Source organism: Lissotriton helveticus, chromosome 2_1, assembly GCF_964261635.1.
Source record: "Lissotriton helveticus chromosome 2_1, aLisHel1.1, whole genome shotgun sequence".
Taxonomy (NCBI): domain Eukaryota; kingdom Metazoa; phylum Chordata; class Amphibia; order Caudata; family Salamandridae; genus Lissotriton; species Lissotriton helveticus.
The window spans coordinates 1,736,652,832-1,736,669,356 of record NC_136059.1 but is presented as its reverse complement, the minus strand read 5'-3'; the positions used below and the strand labels follow the sequence as shown (position 1 = coordinate 1,736,669,356).

General features: G+C 44.1%; 1 protein-coding gene across 1 annotated transcript in view; it reads right to left on the bottom strand.

Annotated features, from left to right (window-relative positions):
• The window catches only part of SETD7 (SET domain containing 7, histone lysine methyltransferase), a 241,934-nt gene extending 229,264 nt beyond the window's left edge, over window positions 1-12,670 (bottom strand). The window contains exon 1 of the mRNA XM_078676690.1: window positions 12,318-12,670. Within this exon, the coding sequence (XP_078532816.1) occupies window positions 12,318-12,357 (40 nt within the window). The 5' untranslated portion in view covers window positions 12,358-12,670. The remainder of the gene's footprint in view (window positions 1-12,317) is intronic.
• Window positions 12,671-16,525: the final 3,855 nt, after the last annotated feature.

The window sequence follows — 16,525 nt, the reverse complement described above, 5'->3', positions numbered from 1 at the left end:
TGCTGAACACACAGTGTTGTTTTTGGGCTATGAGCTCAACAATGAAGGTAGAGGTTTGGCTCCTCACTTCTTGGAGAAGTGCGCACAATTGCGCGCACCAACAACTCTGAAAAAATTACAATCCTTACTGGGCTTTTTGAATTTCGGCAGAACTTACATTCCGGAATATGCCCAGCGTATCAAGCCTTTGTATGCTTTGATACAACCAACTTTCTCAAAATCATGCTGGCTGCCTGAGCATTCAGCCATTTTGCAATCCTTGCAGGCTGATCTGCTCGCTTCTAAATATTTACTGACTCGTGATAACCACACCAACCTGGTCATAAGAATAATTCCTGGGACGGTGGGTTTCACTTACCTCACTTTTAATGAAGGTGACACAGTACCTATTGCTTACAAGTCACACTTGTACACCTCGGCTGAGATGCGGTTTCCCACCATAGAAAAGGTTTTAACTGCTGTACAGATGGCTATTCTAAAGGAACGAGCTCTGTCACAGGGGAAACGCATGCTAGTGGTAACACCCTGTCCTCATTTGGAGGCAGTCACGAAAGCGAGTGTACCAAATTCAAAAGCTTTGCACCCTCGGTGGATTCAGTGGGCTGCGTCATTGTCATCCTCGGATGTCATGTTTATTTTTGACGCTTCCTTACGGTCGCAGGAGTACTTGCAGTATGAATTCGTTCATCCTGCTCCTCTGGCGATGCGACCTTTGGAGGACTTCCATTGCATCATTTACACTGATGGGTCGGCGCAGGTTGCGCATGGCTCTAAACATGCCTACGTTTCCGCATGCGCCATTGTGGTCGGTGCTATGTTGAATGATGAGTTCATTTCCAGGGAGGTACACACGTTGCCCCTGGGCGATTGCACCGCACAATTGGCAGAGCTTCGTGCTCTCTTACTAGCTTTGGAGTACGCAGATCCAAGTGTTACTACTCTAATTGTAAGTGATTCTTACTACTGTGTCCAGTCTTACAATGAAAACTTGTTCTTTTGGATTCAAAATGATTTTCATGATTCCAAGGGTAGCACAATAAAACATAAAATGATCTGGGTTCGAGTGGCAGAGCTTAAGGCTATGTTGCCACTCGTTTATGTGATTCATACTCTCGGTCATCAGCGCGTGGGAGTTCACGCTGTTGGCAACTCGCTTGCTGATGAAGCAGCGAAATCAGCAGTATCTACATACTTAGTTGCAGCAGTTACTAGGTCGAAAACCAAGATTGATAGCGACATCTTGGCAGAGATTGCTGCCTCTGAGAAGGGAAGTAAACATCCTTCGGGATTCCCTTCGAAGTATAAATACCACTTAAGTCCCGAAAAGGTTCCTTTTGTGACAATACCTGATGTTGGGGAACGGCTGATTCCCAACTCTGATCGCAGAACAGACTTGATTACAGCGGCTCATGAAGGTGTGGCGTCTGCGCATGCGGGCGTCTCAGCCACTGTAACGCAACTACAACAACGTTTCTGGTGGCGGGGACTGTACAAACAGACGCGTGATTATGTCCTTCTTTGTGACATATGCCAGCAGATTAAACCTTCAACTGCTACGCGTCCGCCTCAGACTCAGTTGTACATTTCTAATAAACCACTAGGCTGTGTTTATTTAGATCACTGCGGTCCATTTTCATCTGATACTGCGTATAAATACATCTTAGTAGCAGTTGACTCATGCACACGCTTTGTGTGGTTATGGCCACATCGCAGCGCTGATTCCCGGACTGTCATCAGAGATTTGCGTATCTTTATAGGGATTTTTGCCTGTGGTACCTTCCATTCGGATCAGGGTCCGGCTTTCGCCTCTAAGGCGTATAAGGATGCCATGACTTCGATGGGGGTCCAAGTCAAGTTTTCGTCACCCTACAGACCCGAGGGTAATAGTGTAGTTGAACGAATGAACCGTGATTTAAAGCAATCTTTGACAGCCCGAGTTATAGGCACTGGCAGAAATTGGCTGGCTCACCTCTATGGCGTGCAGCGTGCTCTTAATAATCTCCCTAGAAGGTCTCTGGGTGGGCGGACCCCATACGAAATGCTCTTTGGCATCAAGATGTTCGTCCCTGACCTTGACGGTCTAGACTCGGTGGTTCGCGCCACTTCCTTTGACGCAGATGAACATTGCAATGTTTTACAGAATCTACAAAAGACGAGAGACACTCTTGCAAAGGAACATTTGCCCTCCACATCGGATGATGCGTTGCAGATCCCGGTAGTTGGCTGGCTACCCCAAGTTGGAGAACTGGTTCGAGAGAAGGTCGACAACAAGAAAGAGTTTGGTCCCTCCTATCGAGCTCCGGTCCCAGTGCTTGGAGTGAAGGGCACAAGAACAGTCATTTTACCACCACTTCCAGGTCGTAAGGAAAACAGGTTTATTTCTATTGACAATGTCAAGATACACAGAGTGGCCGATTCTTCTTAGCATGACACCGGCTGTTTCCTGTCCTTCCATTGTGAGAAATTCAATTATGCCCACTGCTTCTAATAATGAACCTGAGGTGGCCATCGATTTACCTGCTGTTTCCACTCCATTATTGACTACTTTACCAGGAACTAACCTTGATGAGACAGACTATACATACCCCACTGATTTGTCCATGCCTGACCTGCAAGCTCGTTTAGCCACGGAATCCAGATTTTCATTTGACTCTGCTTCCCTTGCCTCGAAAAAACCCTCTAAAATTGCATTATATGCTAGCCTGTTTAAAAAACATTTTTTGATACCTCCTTGGATATACATTTGGCTGGTCCTTTTTTCAGTTTACCTTTTTATGTCAATTGGTTTTGTGTTTTATTTTTTTCGGATTATGAATGGACACTATGTCGAGGAGAGAACTTGCATTACTCATTTGAATGGAACTTTGGCCCCACTTTCCTCTTCACATTCTACACACAGATTAAAAAGAGACTTGACTTTGGTTAACATCACAGCGTGGCCTGTTCTGGATGGAATCGCGTGGGATGCAGTTCGTTTTCAGATTCATGGTCCAACGGAAGTCGTTAATGTCCCTAATGTACTAAGAGTTAATATGGGGGATGTGGTGAAACAAAACATTCGTTCTGATGATTGGGATGTTAATGCTGTGGAAAGTTTGTTTTCTGATTTGAAATATTATGCTGCTTTTGATGCTGAGGATTTATATTTAGAATCTGCTAATTATGGTGAATTGTTCTGTTACCAACATTATGGCAATCACTTCTTACACAAGACATCTTCCCGAAGGGATGCGGTTAATTTTACTCAGTGGGAACATTGCCCAGCACCAACACAAGGGAGTTCAGAAACGTTTCTTAAAAAGTATACTTATTTCACTGACTTTAATCAGTCCAATCCGGAGTCCTTTTATTTTAAATTTCACAAACAGCCACTGTCCAAGGTTCGACTTACAAATACAAAATTGTTATATTCAAAGGCCTTCCTGGATCACTTAGTTACTGGAGGGTATGAGTTATGGAAGGATACCATAGACCTTAAATCAGTTTGGGGCTCAAGGGCCTGGCAGGTACAAGGCACTGAGGCTTTGCACCGTGCATGTCTCATCCCAAATCATATGTGGTTTTTAAATGAAACCATTTCCCAGACCACGTGCTTTGGATTGGCTACATCTAAAAGGTTAAACACCCCGTCTTTCCCGGAGTTGGAGGAATATGAGAATTGGAGTAATTTTACTAAATTGTCCATTAGAGATATACAGGCTCTGCTTCTGAATTCCTCCTTTAACATTTCCAGTATGACTCCCAAGGGTTGGCTGCTTTGGCACCGTAGTGCTGATTCTTGTCAAAAAAGATTTTTAAATATAACTGACGGGTTTAAGACTGTTAGATCTGATCCCCGTTTTGATTTGAGTCATACTGTCACCTCTTACTCTGTTGGCAAGTTGTGTCAAGCTTGGCTGAAACATTCAACTTTACCTGCGGTTAAGTATCACCTTTCCAAACTGAATGCAGACGTGGATTTGAATGATTTCATTAAGGGCCCAGCTAGTGGCAGGTCGAAAAGGTGGTTATATGGTGTTTACAATGAAATTTGGAAACTCTCACAGATTGAGGCTGCTTCACGCCTTAGGGCTATTGATCAGGCAAATCTTGAGAAAGTGCTTGCAGTGGTTGACAATAGCATTAACGTGCTTTCCTCTAGAATTTACACATTAGATAATATTGTGTCGTCTGTTGTTGATATTGTGCATGATGAAGTGTCTGTATTATACCATGGTCAAAATCAATTACGTTCAATCATGCAGTTTGCATGGACACTACAGACTCTAAAAATGGGTAAAGTTCCCTGGGGATACATGAACGTTTCCTCTTTATTTGCACCGTTTAATTTGACAGACAAACAACGCTTGCTTTCAATGCGTGATGCTTCCTTTTCTATGCTCCATATTGAAAGATTGGAATCTTTACCTTTTTCTGTGGCAGAGACCACTGCTGCTACGTGGCTTATCCACGGTTTAATAACACTGCCTTTTGCTTTATATAAGTTTTCAAATTGTATGAAATATGTGCCAATAGGTCGTTTTGAACCCTTAGGTAGCGGTTTTCTTCATGAGGTCTGGTCACTCCCATACACATACAGATGTTTCAAGGATGAACAAGAGGTTTATCTAACAGGGGATGAGTGTACTGAGACGCCAGATCATTCTTTAATGTGCAGACACATACAGTTACACGGTTCATGTAACAAGGACCGACCGAATATGGCTTGCGTTTTACAGGGCACGCCAGTTCCTGCTATCATCCCCACGTTTAAATTGTTAGAGAATGGTAGTTATTTAATGCTCAATAATGAAAACTGTTGTGGTTTAATTAAAGGTATAGCTTTCATAGTAACGGTTAGTGAGCGAGTTATTTGCTGCAGAAATGTTCTTTATCCTCCCACACGTGAACATAGGGAGTCTTCCATTTGGCCACAGATACCGACCTTGGGAGCAGAATTCAGCGGCATGGCTAGAATAAGAGCTCTATTGTCCCAGAAAGAGGTGGCCTTGAGCTCGGCCCGTGAAACTTTCGTGCTTCACATTGCTAACACCCGTACGGAGGTTCAGGCTCTTTTAAACACTGATTTGCCTTTGCATTTCGGAGCCATGGTCCGTTCTATCTTTAACGCATCCTCCACAACGGGCCTAGCACATTTTTTTAAAGTTGTTAGCGGTGGTCTCGTGACTTCCTTTGAGAAGATTTTTGGAGTCATCCCTGCTTTCTTCCATTCTATTTTTTCATCCTTGTTTGGAGGGTTCCCGTTTTTGCTTGCATTAGCGGCTGGCGCATTGGTGGTTTTCTGCCTTTTTAAATATGGATGCCCTTCCTGTGCAAGACCACGCACGGCTACTACTGACGCGGTTTCGCAACCGCATGCTTGATTACTATGGCACACTGCCGTTAGCGACTCTAAGCACGGCGTTTGGATTATCTTTTCGGTTCTCCTATTTCACCTGTGTCCAGCCTGTATTTCGCTGTCTGACCTGTGATTTCCTTTGGGCCATTGATTTGTGTCTCTGCGGACCAGCATCTTCTGACGTCGATTTTGATCAACTGATGAGTCCTATCATTGCTCACGAGTTGGTTTGTTCTGACGAAAGGGTTATGGCCTTGGCGGTGGCACATGGACTAATGGGTCCCTGGGATGTGTTGTCGGCAGCGCAAAATTTCTTGGAACTAAGTTTTCTTGAGAACCCACCGAGCTGTCCTCTGATGGTTATAGAGGATCCGGTGCTGGAAGATCACGTATGTTCCTTTCATCTTTTAAATTGGATGGCTGAACTGTTTTCTGATGAGGACAGTGACTTCCTCCTGGAGGCTGTTGCAGCTTACTTTTCATATACGGTCTTATCTTAGACACTGCCTCAAATTGACATGCTGATTGATAGCATTTCCTTGACTTTATTGACTTTTGGTCAAGACATTTTATTTTTCCTTGCCTATTGGCTTGAGCCACATTATATTTGTGGGCTATTTTTTTAGCATTAATTTTTATAATTGAATCTTTATTCATGCTCGTTTATAAATGGATTCTGCTCTCATGTGATGGCACTTCTGTTACCTTATTTAGTCCGTTCTCGGATCATGGGGGGGTGTTGTATAGCTCCTATATATCCTTATATCGTGTTAAGTTAGCATAGGTACATTTGAGATTTAAACGCCATTTTTCCTTTCTTGCAACTTCTGCACACGACCCTTAATTGTTGACTTAGCTTTCAACCTAGTGGTTTGCCGTGGTGTATGTGAGAATAATATGTTATTGCTCTGATATCAGTCTTGTTTAATAAAACATGTCTGCACGGAGAGTGCTGAAGTTTCAGGAGCAACACGATATGGAATTGTTATGAGGTCTGATCTCCACGCCTTCATAGTCATAACACAAGTGCAGCCTTTGCCAACTTGGGCTTGAGGCGGGATTGATATTGCTTTGCACGAGAATTGTTAACACACTTGATGCGGTGCACATGCAGAGAGAGCTGGTGTATGCTGATGTGATTCCTTCATGCTAGGACACTAAGGTATGGGCCCGCCCTAAAACAACCCAAAGAGACCTTCTTAGATAATAATATAATATATGTGTTAGGGAGGGTGAGATATAAGTGTTGTTAACTCTTATTCATTACAGCATGTTAACATGCTGTCACCATTCGCTTTTTATGTCTTAGTAACTATGCTGATAATTTTGCTACTGATAATAAGTATACTTGTATTATCAAAGATACTGCGCCTGAGAAGACGGCATTAGTAAATAAACATTTCAAATGCACATGTGTCTTCTTTACTCCATGTTCTGGTTTGTAATGATAATATAACGAAAGAGTGTTCATGAGTCCCACGTACCCTGAGGTACTGTAAGTTCATGTTCTGGTTTGTCTAAACATTGGGTGTTTGATATGTCCAATGAGACACTGTAGCTAGCTCGGTAAGGGGTGAGTTGGTTGCTAAGGTAAGTTTTGGGACATCCTAATTTGCCGAGGTTCCACTCCTCTGTGCACAGTTCTGTGTGAGTACAGAAACCCTGCAACAGTGTGACACACGGTGACGCCCTGAGTTGGAGGGTCTGACACTGGTGCATTCTGTCTTTGCGGGAACACATAGATTTTGTCTTTACTGAGGAAGACATTTTGGCCACAAATAAATGCGCATGTACTTGTCTGTTTGAGTTGCATAGAAATGTGAATGTGAAACCGCTTGACCCAAATAGGAGACAATGAACGTCAAATAGTCTTAGTTCTAGAGAGACAGATTCCACACAAACCTACCCAGCAGCACACCCTCTACAATGGAATTAAGAGCCTAGAGCTTTGCCCACCGAATACACTTTGTTGTTTGACTGATGTAATAAAGTATAACATTTAAAAATAATAACCAATAAATTAAAAAGAAGATCGTTTTTTATGTACAAAAAAAGCTGCTTAATTAATACCTCCAGGGGTTGAGCACTGTGTAAAATAATTTAGGAAGAAAATGTACAAATGTGATATCTTTTGGTAATGAGACCCTCTCAATTGTATTTTTCCTCACTATATGAAAATGCCTTTAAGTAGTTAGGGAGTTTTCCAAGATGTCCAATGAGCCAGTGTTCGTGAAACAAATTAAGGCAGCATGGGGAGAACAGTACCGATTGACTTTCAATGAATATTCTTTTATCTTCGAATGTTCTTCTGAACTCACAATTTGATCTCCAGAAAAATGAAACATTCGAAAAAAGCACCTTGTTGTAAAAAACTGCTGCTCTCATAAATTGCAAGAAAACAGAGCCCATATTAGTCTAATAGTGGGTGTTGCCTTTTAGTTCATCAACACAAGTCACCCTCAATGTTCTTTCTTTTTGCAGTGCTTAATTTGTAACAATCATAAGGGTCTGGGGCCAAACTAGCTGAAAATGTTCTGCACCAGCTGCTGGTGCTGACCACTGCAATCACTGGTATAGCCCCTTTTGTTCTGTCCCTTTCTGTCACATAGTTCTCCTGTCTGCCCTATTGCTAGGTACAGCTCTCCATTGATACAAAGCTAGATTTGAGTAGCGCTATACAAATACCAACACACATTTTATTAAATGTGCCATTAGTTTCACCTATATACTGTTCCACATACATGCAGAGATAGATTTATTTTGCACTGCTCCATGTATGGAGTGAGTAAACAGCGCAGCTGTTGCCAGTCAATCATGTGAACATCACTAGAGAGGGGCTTTGGCTCCGCACAAATGTTGGGAGCAAGGTGTTCATGTTTTGATTGGGCAGAAGTTGTGTGCTTCCAAATAAAGAGTGCTTGCCTTCCACGCAGCTGGATCATTGTGTTTATCTGGCTGCCTAAGCTTTAACTTTCAGGGGCTCCCACAGCACATTGGAATGCTATGAAAGTGTCATAGATAAATAGCTAATTTATGTTGTTTTTGTCTGGCAGCAGCACAGATGGAAGGAGGGCAGTCATTAACCTACATGGATTTTTAAGTCTGGCTTGACAGTGCAACTGTCACCTGTCCTTTTAACCAATACCAATTATATTCTATAGTTTTTTTCTTCCAAAATACAGATATATATTTCAGTACTATTTACTCATAATGCTTCACACGGTGATATTTCCAAACCGGCACCCACGCTCGAGAAGTAGAATAGGTTGATAGAAGTTTGTAACTCTAATATATGTACCAAAGCTCACCGCCAATAGATTCACATGGGGAACATCCCTCCCCACTCTAGAAATACGGTGAAGGACAGCAATCTATTAGCGATACCCCGCTTACAATATCGAACGCATCCGCTTACAGCCTCTGTCACTTTATTTCTTGGTCTACTCGCATTACCGTTTTTCGGAAACCAGACCGGGTTGGAATTATCACCGGTGCAGGGATTCCTTATTCCTACCTTTTTACCTAGAACCCTGAAGAGTCGGAGTGCACTTTTTCTCTGACGAAACACATGTCGGATGGTTGTTTGTAAAGATTTGATGTATTAAAGAACCGAAGAGATCAAAGTAAAAATGTTTTTGTTCTAAGTGTTGTTACAATTGCCTCTACACTGTTTAATTCTATTCCATGTGTGTGCACAGGACTGTTGCTAATGTTGTCTGTGGTTGGTTCTTCCGCCACAAAGTAAGGTGTTAATAGGGTCGCCCCTTTCCTGTAAGCACCGTAACATAAGAACTTATATTTGATTAACCTACGTGAATTTGCAGAGTGCCTTTATTTCCTAAATACTAAAACCCTGGTTTCTGACAGCAGTAACCTGCTCAAATTAAGCACCGGATATGTGTGCATATAGTTGTCACTAGAATGTCTTTAACTACTGACTTTTTCAAATGCAGTTCTAGAGTCAGCACAACAGATCAAATAAATTACATTCAAAATGATTTCAAGACTATGCAAACCGAGGGTCACTGGCTTCATAAGCACATCAAAACGGAGATGAACTCCCTTCCTTCAGAAAACAAAACTTCCAACCTGCCTTTACTGAGTTCTCTGTGCACACTCCTACAACTTAAGTAGCACTTGGAGTAAATTCAATTTACAGTTTAAATATACATGATTATTTATCATTCAATTTGACAGGCTGTGTTTTAGAAACATACCTCACAATACTAGATGCCGTATGTTTATACTAATCCACGTATATGGGGTAGACTGTAAAACTGCTTTGCTTCTATTCGCTTAGGGAAATTAGTGGTGAAATTCATAGTGTGAAGTACATGTTCCGCAAAGCAGGATAGAGGGGTGCATACTATTCAAATTTCAGGATCAAATTACAAATTTCAGGATGTATGACTGGTGTTTATATAAAGCAGGCTGTACAGATACATGTTTCATTAAAGGCATAAATTGGGAGACAGTTTTTTTCCAGACAGGTTCTTCCAGAGGCGAACTGCACATCATACAGTGTAGGGGATGAACAGAGATAACAAAAGAAGGATGTGTGCTCCCCTACTACTATTCTTGATAGTGGTTTGCTCCTGCGCGTTTAGTGAAGCTGGCCACATTATTCCATGCTTCTATTTAGAGCAGGGGTCTCCAAACCGGTCCTGGAGGGCCGGATACATGCCAGATTTTTAAAATAACTACATGTATCTCAATGGGGATATCCAAAAAATCTGGCATGGATCCGGCCCTCCAGGACCGGTTTGGAGACCCCTGATTTAGAGGAATATATACAGGGGTTACCTACAGGACGCAGCACTCCAGCAAAGCCACTTACGAGCACATGTGGAATGAAATCAGTTACCACATACAGAGACAACAGGAAGCAAAGAGAAGGCAGACAAGGAGTCTGCCATCTTATTCTCTTCAGCAGGAAACAAGATGAAAAAATGAACTAAAATGTAAAAGAGATGGCATTGGACCTTGCCTTGTACCTGTGCTACCACCTCGTGAACCCAGAATGGAGCTAAACCATGCCAGTTAAGGTTCTGAAGCTCCTACTCACACTTACAGGCATTGCTGGGTGTGTGCCCGGGAGAACGAGATATTTCAGTAACATAGTGTCAGCTTTAAAATAAGCACTTATGTATATACTGCTTGGATATGGGCTCACAGTGCACTGCAAACCTGAATGGGAGTAAGGCAATTAGCTAATACTAATTTTGGCTTTGTGCAGGACGAGGACACCGGCCATCAAATCTTTACATACTCGTAGTCCAACAAATAAATGTGAAAATATACTCTTGTGTTTAGTATGCAATATAATAGTCCACATGTCAAGGATGCTACCTGGCACATAACATTGGTAACTAAAACTGTGAAGCAGCAAGGTCCAGAAGCAGGTGGAATTCCCTCAAAGCACACCATCCCTGCTATCTTGTTTCTTCATGCACATGCCAAGCATATGTGTCTTGGAATACTAAAGTGGCTACCCTTTAAAATAAATTGTCTTCAAAGGACCTGCCTCTGAAAAGGGTAACGTGGTCTCAGTCTTAGAGGCACCGGAAGTGAGGGTACCCCATAGCTCTCAAGTTACCCTTGTCCAGTGGGCAGTCTTGTGCAGCTCTAAAATAGGCTTGGGGATCAGTCCATCCAAATAAATGTAAAGTGCATGCTGAAGCAGCGTTTTTGCGCTACAGTGCCAAGATCACACAGAAAGGCAAAAGACAAGTTGTTAGCGGCCGTGGTTCTGACCCCCTTCGCCCTTTTCTGTTCCAAAGGCATATCCTTTTGTTTCTCCATGATACAGAGCATGTCTTGCCACGTGCTGAGAAGGGCGCAGCCCTCGAGACCCTCAGGGGTTAAGCAGCCGCTTTACAAATTCTGATTGATTGATGATTGATTAATTGATGCTCGTGCCCACTACGACTACCTGCCATTTTCTGATCCCTGCTGTTGGAAAATCCCCAACACTTCCAGAAATGCTTATAAACTCTCGCTGGGAGCTCTAAGGACAACCAGTGAATCTATGGGTTTTTGTCAATAATAAAGTGAAAAAAAATATTTGGAAGGGAAACCGTCACAAAAAAAATGAAGAAGCACCTACGAGGAAATGTGAGAGTTACGTGTATGTGTCACATTGTTAAGTGGGCCTGTCAGAAAGTTAGGAGTGTCTGTCAGAAGTGTTGTGGTATTTTCCCTGACAGGACAGAAAGCTCTGCCGCGCCGTGAGACTGCATGCGCCGCGGGCACTCAGCGTTGCACTTGGCATGACTTTATAGCTGCAAAGCTGCCAATTGTGACAAAAGAAAATGTAAAAAAAAAAAAAAACTAACAGTGAAGCGACGCCAGGCGTGTCTGAGAGACAGACTGGTTACTCTGCCCCCTCCCCATGGCAGGCTTGTCGCTCTGGTGTTTGGTGTACTGGGACTGCTCGGAGACTGGCAGGGTGGCAGCATAGGAGTGTGGCATTGTACTGTAATGGCATTTCTGCAGCACAGCGGGAGTGTTAATTACAGCGAAGGAGGGACAGCTGAGGGCAGGGAAGCAGCCTGACAGGAGCAGGAAATCAGGGGCAGTGCACTGGCATTGCACACACATCTCCAATGCCATACATGGACCTGGCAGGGCAGCTGCGGGGCCAGACATGGCATGACACAGTTCCCTTTATCATGGCAGGTTCCTTGCATGAGCAAGACAGCACCGCGGCAGGGCACGGGAAGCAACAGGGTGCGAGAGGCAGGGTCAGGGTGGGTCGCCTGACAGGGTCAAGGCTGCAGAAGATTAGGGAAATGACGCGAGCGCTGAAGAGAGGGACACACGCAGTTTATCGTCAGCCTAGCCTACAGCACGCGCGCACGCACGCACGCGCACAGGGCAGCAGCAGACCCCCCTGCCCTCTACGGAGCTGTCAGTGCGGCCGCAGCTGTTGCACGAGAGCCCCGGGCGCGCGCCCCTGCTCCCCCAGAGGCTCTGGTACCTTCCACCGTCTCCTCCAGCGTCTCCTCGTCGCTGTCCATGGCGGCCGGGCCCCTCGCGCTGTTCCAGGGAGTCGCGCGAGCGAACAACTCTCTCTTCTTATCTCTCGGTCTTCTTCTGTCAGTTCCTGTCTCGTCTCCCAGCCCCGGGGTGCGAAGGGGGGAGGAGAGCTGCTATTCGCGCTCTGGCCGAGTGCCGTCCGCGCTGTCTCCCTCTGGGGCGTTGCGCCCTTAATTCCCCTCCTCTCTTGTTTATTGTTACAGTTGTCTCTCTGTCAGTGCTTCTCTCCCTGTCTCACTCTCTCCCCGGCGCTGCTGCCGGACTGTAATGTCTCCTCTTTGTCACGGAGCGGCTGATGCACTGACATCATCCCGCACGGCTGCCCGTGTTCTTTCGCTTATGCAATTCCAGTCCCCCAAAGACTGACAGCTCTATGCCGCCACCCAGGAGCCAAAAATATAGAGCACAGCTACACCGGCCCACCCTCTACAGCATAATACCGTAGACTGGGCACAGACAGGGACTTAGCTAATATTGGTGTAGCAGGTGCAGTGGCCCGTTGAACCTTTGATAATTGCAGTGTTTCCACAATAGCAGTCAAATGAGCCACTTTCCTTGCTTGCACCAGGACCCATGGCACCCTTACTAAGCTAAAGGGGGCTGACCAGGAAAAGTTAGAAAAGGAACACAAAAGAAGATGGGTGGGATTCTCCAGAGGGCATGACATGTCTACCAATATCCTGTCAGGGTTCTGGCTGACTATATAGTTGCCTCTACTGAGGCATCACAAAGTGATGACTGAGTGGTGTTTGTAGGTGGAAGAGGTGATGTGAAGGTTTATATAATCATCAGTCCTTTACATGAACAAGTGCTGTGCACATCTTTCAATTGAGAGGCACAGGGCCTCTATTTCTCACCTCTGGTGCGATACTTGCAAAAAGAACAAATGATGGACAGAATGCTGAACAATGTCAATGTCCAGTACGAAGATCTGGGCCTAAATCCATTGTTATTTAGTTACACATTCCATTCCAGTAAAAACCCAGCCATATGCGAATCAGTTTTGACCCTGCTCCTAATGGCGAACAGTCCCTCCCGAACTGCAAGGCTAGGTCCTCCCTGGGCTGGAAACAAGCATCCTAGAAACAGTTTTGGGGTATCACCCCTCAGCAGCCAGCCTAGCTTGACTTCAGTGACATGGAGAGCACGGGACCCACGTCTGCGTATACCGGTCCTACACGGTGTGACAAATGCAAAAAGTACAATTGATGGACAGAATTCTGAACAATGTAAAACATTTACAAAGATCTGGGCTAAAATTCATCATTATTTTGCTCCCCATGCCATTCCAGTTAAACCTGTGTTATATATAACAGGGTTGAACCCATAAAGTCATAGGGACCTGGGCGTATATATGTTATAGACAGAGTGGTCCCGGACTAAAAAGAGCAATTTACATATAATAGAGAGTCATAGTATAAATGAAGAAAGGAAAAGGAACAAAGCCAGGGTACGATGTTTTTAATTCACAAAGCACCTGTATCTACCTTTTTAGGTTAGACGGTATAAATTCACAACAAATTACTTTGCTTTTTCAAAAGTATTTCATGCCCACATAAGAAGGGGGGGGAAAGTGCTGTGTGGGAGTAAGGTGATAAAAAAGACGGAATTCAAAATCAATAATCATTTGTATACAACATACGTTAATGTTCATGTATATATTCTCGCAGTGGTCCCCATAGATCGGAGCCACATAAAACGGTGCATATATCAATACATTATATACAATCAAACTCCTAGATAGCTGTATAATTCTTGCTGGCGAAAGGAGTTGATAAGTTTGGCAGGAAAAAGTCTACGTTTCGACCCTAGGAGATAGTAGGGTTAACCGCATGCGTGCGGGCGGAATTCCGCCCGTACGCTGAGATTTACTCATTCGCATGTTACGTGACGAGCTGGGCTCGTCATCAGCGTAGCAGGAGGCTACCTCATGACGAGCCCAGCTCGTCATCAGCGTCGAAGGGGTTAATTGCCCTTACAACGCGGGTCTTCATCAGGACAAGAAAGAGGGTCGGTGGGCTAACCTCCTGGGGTGGGAAAGAAAAATGGGGAAAACTAATCAGGCTGAAGGGTCTACACAGATTCCCAAAATTGCCATAGTGGAGAACCACTCGGCAAATCCATTAAAAAAAATACACTGAGGTGAGGACTACAGGTTATTATATACAAAATATACAAATTGGATCCCATATACTGAAAGGAATTTATTTACGGGTCCATTGTATTTTCAATGGCCGCTAAAGGCATTTACCTTAGACGGAGGAGAAAGCGAGCGTCATCAGGTGTGTTCCCTTGTATTGTATCTGGGGGCGCAAGGGGATTGTGAATTAGGGTTATTGCTATTCTATTTAGAAAGTTATTCAGAAGGTTAGCCGCACCACCTAAGACATTATGAGCGATTTACCTTAGATCCCGGAGGTCAAAGGTCCGTGCAGGTAATGGGTGCCGGCTGCCCGTATCTAAAAAAGGGATATTCATAATAATGAACGGGATTGCTCGTGAGTGTTATACCAATACTCATACAAGTTAGGCTTCCGTGAACCGATATCAAAGGACATCTGGATCTAGGCTTACCATTTCAAATGCTCTACGCCGTGCACACCGTCTCGAGGCGGTCACTGCTCGTTTCTCCATAACCAGGAAGTGGGACAGAGGCGGGGGGCGTGGTCACAGTAAAATACTACGCGATAGACAGTGAAAAAGGACCATTGCCTCACGTTAGGGGTTGCTAGGTAACCATAAAAACGATGGCTTTTTTTAGTGCTCACGCTGGGATTCAGTGTTGCTGAAACTCTCCCTGTATGCCGTCTTAGTAATAACCATATGCGCATTATTCCTCTGAGGGATACAAACTGACTTCGACCAAACGATCCATGTTTAACTGTTGTGCGTTTGCACCACCATGTTCGGTAGGTCCACGCATTGTGTTTCAATCATTTTAGAAGTTTACAATATGCAACTTGTATATACCCTTTTACATGTGCCACTAGAGGATTTATCATGTACTCATTTCTAGGCGGAGCGAGAATGTATAGCCTAATTGGTCCACCAGTAACCTCTCATGTGAGGTAATGTTCCTTTATACTCCCCAACGCGTAAGTTCCTTACCAATCGGAAAGCCATCATTTTTATGGTTACCTAGCAACCCCTAACGTGAGGCAATGGTCCTTTTTCACTGTCTATCGCGTAGTATTTTACTGTGACCACGCCCCCGCCTCTGTCCCACTTCCAGGTTACGGAGAAACGAGCAGTGACCGCCTCGAGACGGTGTGCACGGCGTAGAGCATTTGAAATGGTAAGCCTAGATCCAGATGTCCTTTGATATCGGTTCACGGAAGCCTAACTTGTATGAGTATTGGTATAACACTCACGAGCAATCCCGTTCATTATTATGAATATCCCTTTTTTAGATACGGGCAGCTGGCACCCATTACCTGCACGAACCTTTGACCTCCGGGATCTAAGGTAAATCGCTCATAATGTCTTAGGTGGTGCGGCTAACCTTTTGAATAACTTTCTAAATAGAATAGCAATAACCCTAATTCACAATCCCCTTGCGCCCCCAGATACAATACAAGGGAACACACCTGATGATGCTCGCTTTCTCCTCCGTCTAAGGTAAATGCCTTTAGCGGCCATTGAAAATACAATGGACCCGTAAATAAATTCCTTTCAGTATATGGGATCCAATTTGTATATTTTGTATGTAATAACCTGTAGTCCTCACCTCAGTGTATTTTTTTTAAATGGATTTGCCGAGTGGTTCTCCACTATGGCAATTTTGGGAATCTGTGTAGACCCTTCAGCCTGATTAGTTTTCCCCATTTTTCTTTCCCACCCCAGGAGGCTAGCCCACCGACCCTCTTTCTTGTCCTGATGAAGACCCGCGTTGTAAGGGCAATTAACCCTACTATCTCCTAGGGTCGAAACGTAGACTTTTTCCTGCCAAACTTATCAACTCCTTTCGCCAGCAAGAATTATACAGCTATCTTGGAGTTTGATTGTATATAATGTATTGATATATGCACCGTTTTATGTGGCTCCGATCTATGGGGACCACTGCGAGAATATATACATGAACATTAACGTATGTTGTATACAAATGATTATTGATTTTGAATTCCGTCTTTTTTATCACCTTATTCCCAC